The 13,996-nt window shown below is 50.6% G+C and overlaps 1 protein-coding gene across 1 annotated transcript in view; it reads right to left on the bottom strand.

Moving 5' to 3' along the window:
* The window catches only part of LOC141915927 (hydrocephalus-inducing protein homolog), a 100,157-nt gene extending 94,806 nt beyond the window's left edge, over nt 1-5,351 (bottom strand). The window contains 3 exon segments of the mRNA XM_074807862.1: nt 2,186-2,305; nt 3,948-4,073; nt 5,232-5,351. Coding sequence (XP_074663963.1) covers nt 2,186-2,305; nt 3,948-4,073; nt 5,232-5,351 — 366 coding nt within the window.
* Nucleotides 5,352-13,996: the final 8,645 nt, after the last annotated feature.

The raw sequence follows: 13,996 nt of genomic DNA, 5'->3' as shown, positions 1-13,996 counted from the left end.
GACAGAAAACTCTAATAACTGTTCATCACAATGTGGAGGAAATACACCGAGTCTTGGAAAGAGCAAAAAAGAATGCAGAACATGACTGGTGGGACACCCTTTTGTGTCACCCCATCGTGGTTCTCTTGATATTAATTTTGATCAGTTTGACTTTGTCAATAACATTATATGTCATAACTTGGAGAATGATGCAGCGGGTAACATATCTGATGTCTGTCACCCGTCCAATACTCATTAAAGCCAAAAACGACCAATTAGATGACGACTTTAAATTGAAAAAAACTCTCCTGTTAAGTCAACAAGAATTGCAATGATTTGATGAACAAAATGATAAAAAGAAAAACGGGGAATTGTGATAGACAGTAAATTGTTTGTTCATCAAATTCCATTAAAGATACCGGGAGCTCGTGACATGTTATTCCATGAACTATGTAAGCCTAAGCTTAGTCTTAACTATTACATTGTGTAACGACTGACTGCAAGTGCTTATCTAAGTTGAAATGCTGAAGCAGGGACTCCTATTGTGCAAAAGACTGAAAAGAGGGAGAAGGGGAAAAGGACAAAGGGGAGAAAGACAAAGGGGAGAAGGACAAAGGGGTAGAAGGGGTAGTGTCTGTACTCTGTAAGATATAAACAAAAGCTTTATGACCCACTCTCAGGAAAGCAGGAAATACGAGGAGTTGGTGACGTGAGGAAGACCCGGATGGAGCGACCCCCTAACTGCAAAGTGCGCAGACGCAGGATACACCTCTCAGAGAGACCCGATACCGGAAGGCGGAGGATATAAAAAAGACGGACCCTCGGGAAGTGAGTGCGCGCCGTTGGTGGAGCAGGGACTCCCCGGCCGCCCAGCGCTGTTTTGCTTATTGCCGCTTGCTAAAATAAATAGTTGAAATTTAATTTGTCCTAACTTGCATCATTTTGGCAAGATAGTCTATAACATGAGGGACCACCCTGCGACTGTCTTTGCCAAAGGGTCTTCCATTTTCAACCATGTCCCTGTCAAAACCTGTTCCCTCAGAATATACTCTGACTTCTCTTGCTCTTCCCCCACCTGCAACATGCCCTGACAGCTTTTTTTGTCCGCTTGTTTGTTTTCCAACAAGACTGGTAGATTTGGAGGGGGGGTTAATTCACGTGCTCTCACGGACACTTCCCTCTGCCCGTCCTGCCCTCCTCTCACGTACACATCTTACTCTTCATTACAGAACAGTATCTTTAATTACACCTTTCTTTTTCTGAACATTCTCTGCTTCCAGCACACTTACTCTTACGTGTCAAGAGAAACCCTTGCACGTACAATGTTCTCTCCCAGAGCACTTTCCCACTCAGCTCCTTTCCTCCCTCCTGCCTTTTCCCACCAGCTGCTCTTGGCACATGACTCATTCAAGCAAACGTTTCCCCTGCCAAAATCCAAAAGGTCTCAATTTTCCTCTTTACAATGCAACAACATTGCTGGCATTTTTCAGCTTCTCCCTTCTCAACTTTCCTGGGAAATCTCAAAACGATCACAATTTTTTCAAGTAAAGGTGGAGACCTTCAAGAGAACATTACTCTGGATGTGCTGTGGTTCTCCGAAGGGAAAGCAGAGAGCCACCTTGCTTAGAAAAACCTGAGCAGAACTGCATTAAGTTTAGCAGGAGCCTAAAGTGGCACCTAAAGGCCTCCCACTGCTTCTGCTAAGTCAGTCCGTTTCCCCTGCTGCTTCAAAACACCCTTCCTGGAGTGCTAATGCCACTAACCATAACTCCCTCCAGCATGAAGTGGAGAAGGCTCAAGCCCTGGGCCTTGACAGTGAGCTGCACAGAGGCAGCTAAACAGGCTGTGAGAGGCAGAGGTGCCCTGCCAGAAACCGAGATTAACCAGGGAGCCACCAGCACATGGTGCACACTCGAGGTAAAGCAGGAGAGCAGGTAAGAACTGTACAACCCTCAACGTTCCCATCAATCCAGGGCTTTCAAGGGGAAGGACGCCGACTAGAAAAGCTCCTTTGCGTTAGATACCACCAATGCGTGGCCAAAATCAGGGGGGGAAGATTTCCACCGTCTTGCAGAATAAAGGTGGTGAGACATTTTATTCTGAGTGTGCTGTGCTGCAGCAGATAACTTGTTATGCTGTAAACCACAGGAATTACACTGCTCTCCTCTTCCAGCACAGTGTTAAACCTCCGCATCCCAGCACTTACCTTGTCAGTGTTCCTCAGAATCAGTGGCACTTCGTAGGCCTCGAAGGGGACGTAGTTCTGGAATACCACCTCTGAAGGAAAAGGCTGAAACAAGCTCTGTTCCAGGTCAACTGCTGAGAACTGGAGAGGCAAGACAGAGCGGTGAGAGGAGGGTCAGCTGCTGGGAGAAAGATTCATGAAAGAATCCTACACCGATCTCCAGTGGAGTACAGTCTCTTGGTGAGTACGTCCGCGTGGCTCACGCAAGGAAACAGCCCCCCACCTGTGTTCTGAGCTGATCAAAAGTTTCTGGACCACACTGAGAAGGCTCAAGCTAAGAAGCTCTTTTGGCGGGTGTTCCTCCAGGTTTCCTTCTCCAGAATGCAAGGCAGCGCTTACTGCCAGCAGAGCCCTGTGCTGACGTGGTCACACAGCTCCAGAGCACTTCCTGGAAGAGCCACGAGCACTCATGGAGCAAGCGAAACCCAAGAATTTACACGAGACTCCACGGGAAACAATTTTGGGATGATCTTTACTCTGAGACAGAGAGACCGAGTCCCACACATCCCTAAATATCTTTTTTGATAGAGAGCCTAGAAACCAGTTAGAAGACAACACTACCAGAGGAGGTAAGGCTAAAAAGAAAGTAACACAGTAGTTGGGAAAAAGACAAAGGAGGTGAATGCTGGAGAGTGGTAAGGTTTAGCTCTTTTCTCAGCATTACTGGGCAACTTCAGTAAGAGTGGACTTGGTATCTCCTTTTTCCACAGGCTTTAAATAGATGCTTTATTGTATTCCATTATTGCCATTTCATTTAATACCACTGCAGAAGCATGTCTGAAACTATACACAAACAGCCAATGTTCACAGAGCAGAGGCAATACTTGAGAAAATTCCTCCCTGCTTTGTCTCCCCTCTCCCAGCTGCACTGTTCCCACTCAAAAGACCCAGGCAGGCCTCCTGCTGCTCCACAGGAGCCACGCTCACACGGCAGCTCGTGCCTGCAGCACGCTGCCAGTTACGTGTGCGCTCATCTGATGCGTTCCCAGCCTCCTGTGCTGCCTAGGGCAGTCCTTAACCAATTGGTTACAGGTCTCTTGCTGGCAATTTTCCACTCACAGCCTACCTCAGCGATCCACCCGTTTGGACTGTGTGCTACAGTGAGCAGTCCTGTGAGAAAGGCAGCTTAAACATACATCTAAGTGATCCAGAGAACGCACTTCCACTCCCCTCCGCCCAGGGCGATTCCCCTGTGTATCTGGCAGCCTGCAAAATCTAACACCCTGTAAAGGTCCCACACATCGTTCCAACCCAAAACATTAATGCACCTGGTTTTGTTAAATCTTGAGTAATTTCTATAGGCCCTCAGCCTTCAAGGGGCAATGCTGCCACCGTTGAGGGAGTCCCATGACCCCAAGCATTTGACAGTGACTACACCAAAGCACGAGGTGGCTATTTCACCAGGAGGATGGAAAATGGCAAGCTCGAGCCCTTGTGGCCTGCCCCAGCCTTCCCCAGTATCAGCTAAACTCCAGCAAAACCCACCAACTTCAGCAGAGGTTATTTATATTGACGTAGTGCAGACCAGCACTTCCAACCTCTCACCAGGGAAAAGCATTCTACCTTTCCCAGCAGAAGGAACTCCACCACCACCAGCAGTTTGAAAAGACAACAGGCCCTAGCCACTGAGGTATTCAGATGAGCCCGAGGCACGCCTGTCACAAACACACACCCTCTTCAAATGTCACATCAAGCAGCAAGGAAAAGGGCAGGAAAAGGCTACCTTGTGATGGGAGGTTTCACCCATGTCTAGAAGCTGCGTAATCCGGGGCCGCCTCATCTCCCGGGTGCTGGCCAGCCTCTGCTTGGTGGTAAGAGACATCTCCTTCAGGAAGGCAGAGGGAGTCAGCTGAAATGCAAAACACCAGCAAGAGCTACAGAAATGCCTTTCTGCAGAAAGACTTTTCTCGTTCAAGTGCCACTGATGAGTAATCTGTGATCACAGCCACTAGGATAGTCCTGGAAGTCCCGTAAATTACCTGCTGAAATATTTAACATCGGTAAATTAATGATATAGAGCGGAATACACACGCTCTAAGCAAGTGGCTCTGTCCCATTAGCTTCTCCTTCATGAGGTGATGCGACATGTTGGGGGATTTCTGCTCTTCGGGTATTTGTTCCCTCTTGCGTTTTGCTGGATTGAGCCAGAGACCTTTGAAGAGAGCGGGGAGGAGTTATCAGAGATCCCCTAACTCCACCCTTGCACAGTGCTCACAACCAACACGCAGGTGGAGATGGCACTGCTGGGTGAGTCAGAGGAAAGCAGAAAAGCAGTGTTGTGCCAAGGCTGAGGTGGAGAGGAATGGGTCCAAGTTTTCGTTATTTCTTTTCCATTAGCACTCCTCTTCCCTCTGTTCTGGCCTCACAGACCCCTCCACAGAAGGATACAGAGATGTCTCCTTGACAGAGCCTCAGCACTGGGTCACCTCCAGTGAAGGGAGCTCCAGCCAGCAAAGGGGACAGTTGTGGGTGGGAAGGAGGAATCGCCCTGAATCCACTGCTGTTTGCAGGGCTGCATCTGTGCTCCACACAGGACACGAGACACCATGAAACAACTCTTTTGGAAGCTGTTCTATCTGGGACAGCCGTGTCCTGTCAAGACTCCAGGCGGTTTGAGCAGCCCACCACATGCCCAGCTGCCCAGCGGTGTGGCCAGAGCAGCACTGGCAGGTATGCCCACGGGACAGAAGATGTTACTGCCCACACAGCAAAGAGGACGGAAGGAAGCACGTTTGTGCTTCAGCTGTTCCCGTGCAATGCCCAGTACATTCCCTTATCTCGGCTCCACTGGCACGTTCAGGAAAGACCCTGGACTTTCCCTGAAGCAACACAGTCCACCCCCCACTGCACCATGACAGCCCCCTCCAACAGAAGCACGGCAGCAAAGAGGTGGGGAGGTGGTGCCTGGCTCCACAGCACCCTGACAACAGGAGGGGAAGGCAGAGGAGGGACAGGGGCAGCTGCCAGCCTTAACCCAGCTCCTACCCGGCCCCCAGCAGGTACTTACAGGCACACGCTGCTCTGCCTCTCTGACCAGCTTCGGATAACGACGTACTGCCACCTTACTCTGGAGTCCATCAGCCATTTTGGAGGACCCCATGGACCGATGAATCTTCCCAGTGGCCATGACTAGGCAAACCTGGAAGGTGTAACAGTGACACTTTGAAAATCTAGAATCCCATTCACAGCAGACCCAAAGGATACACCTGTGTCTCCAGGCTGTGGCACCCTTCCTAAGTGGAGAACATAAGGCCGCCCCACACTGTTTCGTCATTAGACCATATTTAAGTGGCAGAGTTAAGATTCATAGAAGTAAAACTCCGTAAAAATATTCCCTGAGCCAAAACAGCCTTTTGCTGTGGGTACAGTAAAAGAGCCACAACTATTTCTTTTAATGAACTTCATCTCTCAGCTGACAGTGAGATGCACCAAGGGTCCCTTCCAAGGGTCTGCTGGAGAGTCACCAGCTCCACATACTATCATTTACTGCTGTGGCTCCTGCCTTAAGTATTTACAGCACCATTCTCCCCTTCCCAGCATCCGATCTCTGCTATCCTGGATTGGCAACTTTGCATCTCCCTTTTTATTTACTCTTTTTCTGGCATCTGGACCATATCTCATAGAATCGTTTAGGCTGGAAAAGACCTTTAAGATCATCGAGTGCAGCTGTAGACCTAGCACTGCCAAGCCCACCACTCCTTTCCCTGGATGTACGCAGGAACTGCTGCTCAGAAAATCCCTATGGATTTCAAATGCAGGACCGAGGGCCCCCTACCCCGGGCACCCCCCTACCCCGGGCACCCCCCTGCCCCAGGCACCCCCATCTCGCACAAGGGATGCCCCCAGCCCTGCAGCGTGGGGCAGGGGGTGTCACACCCCCACACACCCCCCCTGAGCTCCCCTGCAGCCTGGGTCCCTGCTCTGTCCCGCTCCCAAGCCCCCAACCCCGCCTGCCCATGGCTCAGCCACCCAGCAGCACCAGCACCCAGAGCCACCCTCTGGCTTTCGGCCGGGAAGGGGACGCAGACACCACTCCCCCAGCATCCCCCACCTCTCCCTCTCTGCAGGGGCCGTGGGGACACACTCACGGGAGGATCCCCGATGCCAGATGGGCTGTTGTCCCCGTTGCCAGGGCAACTGGGCATCCCAGCACTGGGCAGCCCCAACACTGCCATGGCAACAGCAGGGACACAGTGGGGGGCGGGGGGGACAGCTCTGTGACACGGGGGCAGAGGGGACAGGGATGCTCAGTGCCCAAAGCACCCAGTGAGCACAGCAAGCAGCCCTGAAACCGCCTCCAGCACACCCGCCTGGCTCCAGCAAACCAGCTCTGCAGCTCTTGGGGACACCCAGAATGTTCTCAGGGCGCTGGTGCTGGGGGCGGTGCCGGTTCGGAGCCACTGAACGCCCCGAGCGCGCTGCCGCTCTGCTGCGGCAGATCTCCGGTGCCTTCTAAGGGAGCAGAGGCGAGGCTGATCCCTCTGCTCCCAGAGGCTCCTGCCACAAACCAAACGCCCTCTGTGCCTCCGCCGGCACCCCGAAATCCTGCCCTCGACCCCAGCCTGTGCGCACGGGATAAACCCCCCGGCCTGCGCACAGCTCAGACGGAGTGAAGCACCCAGTTGCTGCCACTGAGTTAAAAAAAGAAAAAAGCAGTTTTATTCTCTTTTTTACGCTGCGGGTGTCGGTGCCGGGGGCGGTGTCTGTGTCGGTGTCAGTATCGCTGTCACTGCAGGTGTTGGTGCAGCTATCGGTGTCGGTGCTGGAGGCAGTGCTGGTCTTCAAAGTTCTTCCACTGTAACCAGGTTCCTTCCATCTCCATTTGTGTTCCCATGCAGGTGCTTTTAATCCAATAATTCAACATGTCAGACTGTTACTGAGGCTTCAAAAGCATGAAAAAGTTCCAGGTTCTCACCCACCTTAAGGTGTAGCTGTTTCCCATCTCAGCCACTGCAAACCCTGCCTAGCGTAGTGTACCGCCTCGGGCACGCTGCTGTTCAGTGCCAGAGTGCATGTCGCAGTGCTGAGGTCAGCAAAAAACTCTGGAAGAAGGGGAGGGAGGGAGAAAACATTTGGTTGGTTTCACACAACAGGCACATCTGACAGGCGAGGGGCAGTGAGCAGCGGCAGCAGCAGCAGCACCCTGTCAGTCGGCAGGTCCCGCTAAACACATCGTGAATGCAGAGAGCTCAGCACTAGCCGAAGGCCGGGCAGCGTCACAAGCACAGAGGGCAGGGCACGTGGGAGGAAACGCACTCACACAGGCACACACACATGCTGAACCGCCTCCCCGGGCTCTGGCTTTGAAAGGACACCGAGACGCCGCGGTAGGCGGGCAGGAGTTTGGGTGTTCACACCCCAGTCCCTACCGCGCGCCTCCCCCGGGTTTTAAACCGGCCAAATTTGGTGTCTTTCTGAGGGGTGCCTGGCAGCACACACCGCTGTCACCGGGCTGGTCCCTTTGCTTCACCCATCCTCAGACCTTGCAGACGTCAGGACTTCTCAGCTGAACGGGTTTCACAATCTGTCCAGCTGGCCAGGCGATACAGCTCTGACTGGGGTTGCTCACAGCTGGCCACGTCAGGCAGATCGGAGAGAGCCCTCCTCTCCTGCCGCCAGCTCCAGCTCTGCACAGGTGGCTCCAACATCAGTTACAACTAACTGCTTTCCACCAGTTTTCAACTTCCCTCTTTAAGGGATCTCTGAAGGCCACTGCTCTTTCTTCCTCCTCTTATTCCCTCTGAATTGCAGAAAAGAATCAAGGATGTGGCCTTTTTTTATTTTTAGTTTGATGTACTCGCTCTCTGTACCTCTGAGCGTCTGTACCTTACGCTGAGTATCAACAGGCTCCAGGTCTGGAACTCCTCCACCATCCTGAACAGCGGCAACAACTGCCAAGCCCACAGGAGCATTTACTGTTGTCCTGCACAGATCCACTCCCCTGGGAGTACTTACTACCCCAGTCATCGTTCCCCTCCATTAAAACAGCAACAGAGAGCCAGTTTGGTCCTTCTCAGTGACAGTGTTTTACCAGCCTTTGGAGGATATAACCCAAAATACTACACACGCATTGCTGCTGCGAGCACAGATTTGCTCAGAGGACACCCAGCAACTGAAGTTGCTCTCTTCAAAGGGGACTTGCAAAGCCTTTTGAATTTCAGCAACCGCCTCAGAGTGAGGATTTTTACAGCCCTCCAGCAATTCAGCCAGGCTCATCGTGATTATTTTCTTGTGCCAGTTTGCCAGCAGACAGCGGCAATACATCCTGTCGCCCACAGCAGCTCACAACACTGTGGGTTTTAAACCACTCCAGGGCTTTTGCTTATTCAGTGCTGCTTGTACCACAGGAGAACACAACACTTTTAACAACAAAAGTGTAAACTATAAAAGTAGCACAAATTCAGGAAATGGTACTAACAAATACTGCTCACGTGCCCAGCAGGGACTCCAATGCAAGAGCTGCTCAGCTTCTCTGTTATGGAGAGAAGCCAGCTTCACCATTTTCAAGGCCAAAATACCTGCAGGTTTGACAAACCAACTAAAACACAAGGCTACAGGCCAAAACCCTGTTTTTAAAGAAGGGGAACCAACTCAGAAAAGCTAAGCGCCCCCAAGGGAAAAACAAACCACAAAAACCCCCTTATGCTTCTCGTGTTACCATGCACCAAGTTGGCTGCTTCCCTGCACTTGATACCCTCATCCCATAGCTCTTGAGACCTCTGAGGATGCCAAGACAACCTGTTAATTGGAACACTCATCAATTTATCACCATTGGGTATCTCTGCCAATAACCTGCCAATGTGCCACAGCTGTCTGCTTCAACATACGTGATGCTTTGACCTTCCGGTACGGCGTTTGCTACGCTGAGCGTTAGGATTGAAGCAAGTCCATACACACAACCACCACACATGTGACCGAAAAGCCAGAGGGCAAAAACTTACCCGTGTTCTTCCCGGCCAGTGCATCGGCCTTTTCCCAAATATCACAGGCATAGAGGATACGGGAAGTGACGCTGACGTAGGCAGAGGTGATGTTTGGGATGTCGTAGGGAACAGTGACTGCAGAGCTAATGTCGTTCCCACTGTAGCTGCCAGCATAAGCCATGCCTGTGCTTCTGCAGGAGAAAGAAACACCATCATGAACGTTTAACTGCAGAGTGAAAGACATCAGACTATTTGATGCCGGGAGCTATTTGGTACCATCCAGGCCTGCAGGATGGAGTGGAGTGTTGAAAACTGAGATGTGTTCAGCTGCGTGACAAGTAATTGGGTAGCCCTCTGCCAAATGCAATTGCCACCGCACACAGAAAAACTCTTTCTTACTCCCTGTCGTTCAAACACGGGCCCAGTCTGCTGGGCACCGGGTCAAACACTGTTACGTGACAGCTTGAGTTTGACTTTGACTGTCACATACGCAGCAACACTGAGGCAGGTACACGGAAAGGACAAAATGCTCAACAACTCAGAAATTAGAAAATTAGCTTCTTTTTCTTAAGTGGTGACTAAGCCAAAGAGAAAACTATGAACTATGTTATGCTACCACAGGATGAAGGCATAATCCTACTGGGCAGTGGCTAGGGAGGTGGGGATGGCATCCCGTTACGTCTCAAGGGATCTCTAACAGAGGACAACAACAACAGGGGCTCTGACACAGCAGTGACAATACCTTCCTTGGTCCCCTGACCTGCTTCTCGGGTGGAGAACTGCTCTGCTTAATATAACTCTGGACTTCATAACAAAAAACTCCTTTCCGAGGAGAAAAGACAGGGAGGAGAGAGCAGAAATACTCCTGCCCCTAACGGTATGATTTCAGGGGGCAAGAAGAGCGAGTGGCAATGCACTCCCAAATGCAGGCAGCAACTCAAACACTCCGGCTCCTGTTCTCACTCACGCCCTCGTAGAAACATGACAACGGACGTATTTTTAAATCTTACCTTGCAACACACGGAGAAGGTGCTTGTGCAGATCTGGAGGAACTCTGCAGCAAGGAACAGAACTCTTGTTAGGTTTGGGCTATTCAGCCAACATCAGTAAGTCCCGCAGCCACCCAGCTGGCAGCTCAGTAACACGCGGGCCCTACCTTGAAGTGGTCATTCAGGATTCTGGAGTACTTCAGGGCAGTGTCTTTTTTGTAACGGCACATTGCCATGTGCAGAAGGGACTGGCAGCGCATGCTGTGAACAGAAACACACCCAAGCATCAGTGCTGACGCTGGCTGCTGCCTGCTCAGCAGTCACCAGCCTTGTGGGACAGAGGCAGGCACACGTCAGCTGCACTGCAACGGCAAGGAAGCGCCGAATGTCTCCTCCTTGGGCTCAGCTTAAGAAAAGACTCTTTAAAAACATCCCAAGGGAAAAAAAGCAACTGAGGAAGGGCCATGCCTGGTCTTTTATATAAACACGTGCCCAGCCTCCCGTAGGTGTCACAGGCTGAGTAAGCCCCAGTCCAGAAGAGCCTTCACTACGTTCAGCTTCAGCCTCAGTTACGCAGCTCAAACATGGGCAGCCAAATCCCATTCTTTCACCTTTGGAGAAAGCCCTTATGTGCTCTCCAGTTACCAGCAGATCAAATTTTAGAGCCTGTGCCTTCCACATGTGGTCCCCTGTGATATCCTGACTTGCTTTAGAGATGTTCCAGTTCATTCTGGCTTTTATATTGTGATTTCTTTCTCCTTGCAGAATTCCAATTCCTATTTAACTCATTCCTTCACCCCTGAAAGTAATGGGTCTTTCACTCTATCGAGTCTAAAAACAGAATATGAAGGCACAGAAAAACAGTTACGCACCATAACACAGCGAAGATTTTGTCCTGTGAAGATGCTGTGGAGTCTGTAAAGGATTTCAGCGTCATGGCGAATCTAAGGAAACAAAATGAACAGAATCTTGTCAGCCATCAGTGCTCTGAAGTCCCACTGTTTATGAAAAATCAGCGTGTGCCATTATCTCAAACACCGGTCCAAAAGTCAGGAAACCTGCCCCGAGTTCTTAGTGCTGGCACCGAGTGGTTTGTACGATCCTGAGCAGAGGACTGTGTCTCCAAATGCCTTGTTTCCCGGGCAGCAGGAACAGACGTGGCCCCTTACGTGACTCACTCTGCTCTTACACTGATTAACGGGCACCATCCCTACAAGGAGAAGCCCTCCATGGGCCACCTCTAGGCCTGGGGCCCAGAAGAGGTGCCCCCGCTACTGAAGGTGAAATATTAATTCAAGTGTTTCTGGACAAGACAGACATCTTAGTGGAAATGTTGCTTCTGGCAAAAAACAAGCAAGCCAATCTCCTTTTTGAGAACAAAGCAACAAGAGCATCTTGGAAATACAGTCCATCAAGACCAGAAAGCACAAACTCTTCTTCAGCACACAGTATAGTTGCTTTGCTTTTCTTAACTGAAATACTACTGAGCTCACATGCAAAAGCAACACCAGATCTGGATGAACCAAAAACTCCTTCCTGTCCTTGACTGTCGTAACCAGTGTCCTCTGGTGTACCTCGGCTGCGCGGCTCAGGTGCCAAGTAGGACACGGGGCCTCCTTCTGATCAGCGGTGCTGGAACATGCCAAAGGATTTGTCTCTGGTGCCTGGCCATGGGCTGTCTCGTGCTTGTGCAGCAACCTGGGCGCTGCTCCGTGGGGGGAATCCAGAGCTGCCAGTTGCAAACAACAACACAACTCCCCCTCCCGCTCCAAACACGCTGCCTGACCATCACGCTGTGAAAACCGCTTACTTGAGGAGATCTATGGTGCCTCTGAACACGCTGGAAGCCCATTTTGGGTCTCTTGGGTCCGATTCCAAGGCAAGGCCGTATTCGATGAAGGAAAAGGCAGCATCTAGGTACTGGAAGGCCCTTCCAGTCTTGTCGGTCTATTGGGAAGAAAATTCTCCTGTTTAGACTAAGACAAAAGCTACTTCTCTCAAGTGTACCTGAATTCCTTTTTTCTCCTTAGTTAGGCAGGATTTGAAGAAAGAAAAAGATGCAAGTCAGGCCTGTGGGTGATAGTTAAAGGCTTCTCAGCAGAACCCCTAATGTGCTCCCAGTCATCAGCTTTGTGTGCTCTGGCTATTTCTATCTCTCCCTCAATGTTTTCCTGGAGTAATTTATTACCTTCAGATGTTTTGGCTATTATCATCCGGTCTTGGAGGCCTGCCTCGGGTGGGGCTTGCCCACTGCAGTATTCCCTCACTTCATTTTCACAGGTAAATGGCAAGTGGCAAATGTACATTATCTGAGTGAACCATCATTAGCAACAAAAGATGTTCCTTCACGCACGCTGTTAAACTGCCCGTAGCGCAGAAAGCCAGTGACATCTGCAACGGGCACTTCCAAGTCTTGTTCACCAGCAACACAATTACCGTGAGGATCCCGACGGTTCAGAGTAAACTGTGTTGCAACTAACTGCTGCACCTCTCTTCCAAGGACACTGTGGTAGCTCTGCAAAGCCAACAGGCCTGCTGACCTCAGACAGCACCAGCTCTGAATCCTCTTCTCTAGGCGTGTTCTCTAGGTGTGTTTATAGCCAAGGGAAATGTCTGAACACTTGGCAGATAAAGACAGCCTCCCCCCGGGCGACTCGAACATACTCCAAGGGTGGAAGTCACGTTAGCCAGTGAATCTTATCCCATGCAGGCAGGGATCGGCTCTGAATGCGAGAGCTGGTGAGCATTTCTAGCACAGGGCCAAGACTTACCATTGCATCAGCTATGTGCTTCAGCCTCCTCGCCTCTTCCATGTAGTATTCCACTGGATGCTGTCTGAATTGGGGACAGAGAGAGGAAAAACAGAGAAAAAGGGTAGGAGAAGGATCAGTTTTACCTTCCTATCTAGAGGATGCCAGGAGTCCAAACATCCTGTTTTGGTAAGCCCGTTACAGCCTTATCAAGCACACCTTACAGTTATGATAGTCACTGAATGAGCGTTGTCTGCACGTTCAGAAATGCACAACAGCTGAATGCGCAGATAAAATGAATTGTTTTCTTAAAAAATGCGTGTCAGAATAACATTTCAAAATAAAAAGCCACTGGAGGTTAGGCTACTGTGAGGCCAGGTTTACTTCTCTGGTCCCATGGAAAGATCGTAGTGATGTGATCTCCTATCTCTCCTCAAGTACGATCCCACAGACACATGTTGATTGACACATCCAGTAAACTTTGCAGTGCCAGACACTCATCTCGCACCAAAAGAGCCTGCATTCAAGTTATCTGCTTACAAGAGAGATGGTCGGTCACCAGGGCTCCTCCTGTTGAAGGGTCTGAATCAACACCTAGACCATGATAAAGTTCGACCACACACATTTCTGTGCGCTGGGATAATCTATTCACCGTGCAAATAGCACACAGCCGCCTGTGCACCAACAAAATGAGCAAGGAAAGAGTCACTCTCCCCGAAAAAGCCAGTTGCCTGCCCAGCACCTTGTGACAGAGGAGTTTGCCACTTGTCAAGCATCAGACAAATCAAAACCCATCACTTGTAGGCAGACACCAGAGACACCTCCTCTCCGATTTAAAAAGGACCTCATTCCCAGAGTAGAGTCCCTCAAACCAAGAACTGCTGTCATGAGACCTTTGCTTTGTGGTGGTGTGGGGGGTATCGCAGACACGCCAAGGCAGTACAGGGCAGGTCAAAATGCGGGCAGCACACTGGTCTGCAGATGATGGGGTGTGTTTCAGCAGATCTACCGGAAGGACTGCAAATGCTAGGCTGGAATAAATGAGAAATTCCTGGCCATAAAGGCCACCTGAAATTCCAGACAGTCACAAATCAAAAGGCACGCTGGCTG

Source organism: Strix aluco, chromosome 27 (assembly GCF_031877795.1).
Source record: "Strix aluco isolate bStrAlu1 chromosome 27, bStrAlu1.hap1, whole genome shotgun sequence".
Taxonomy (NCBI): Eukaryota; Metazoa; Chordata; class Aves; order Strigiformes; family Strigidae; genus Strix; species Strix aluco.
The sequence above is the reverse complement of the archived record's forward strand: the minus strand, read 5'-3'. Positions and strand labels throughout refer to the sequence as shown.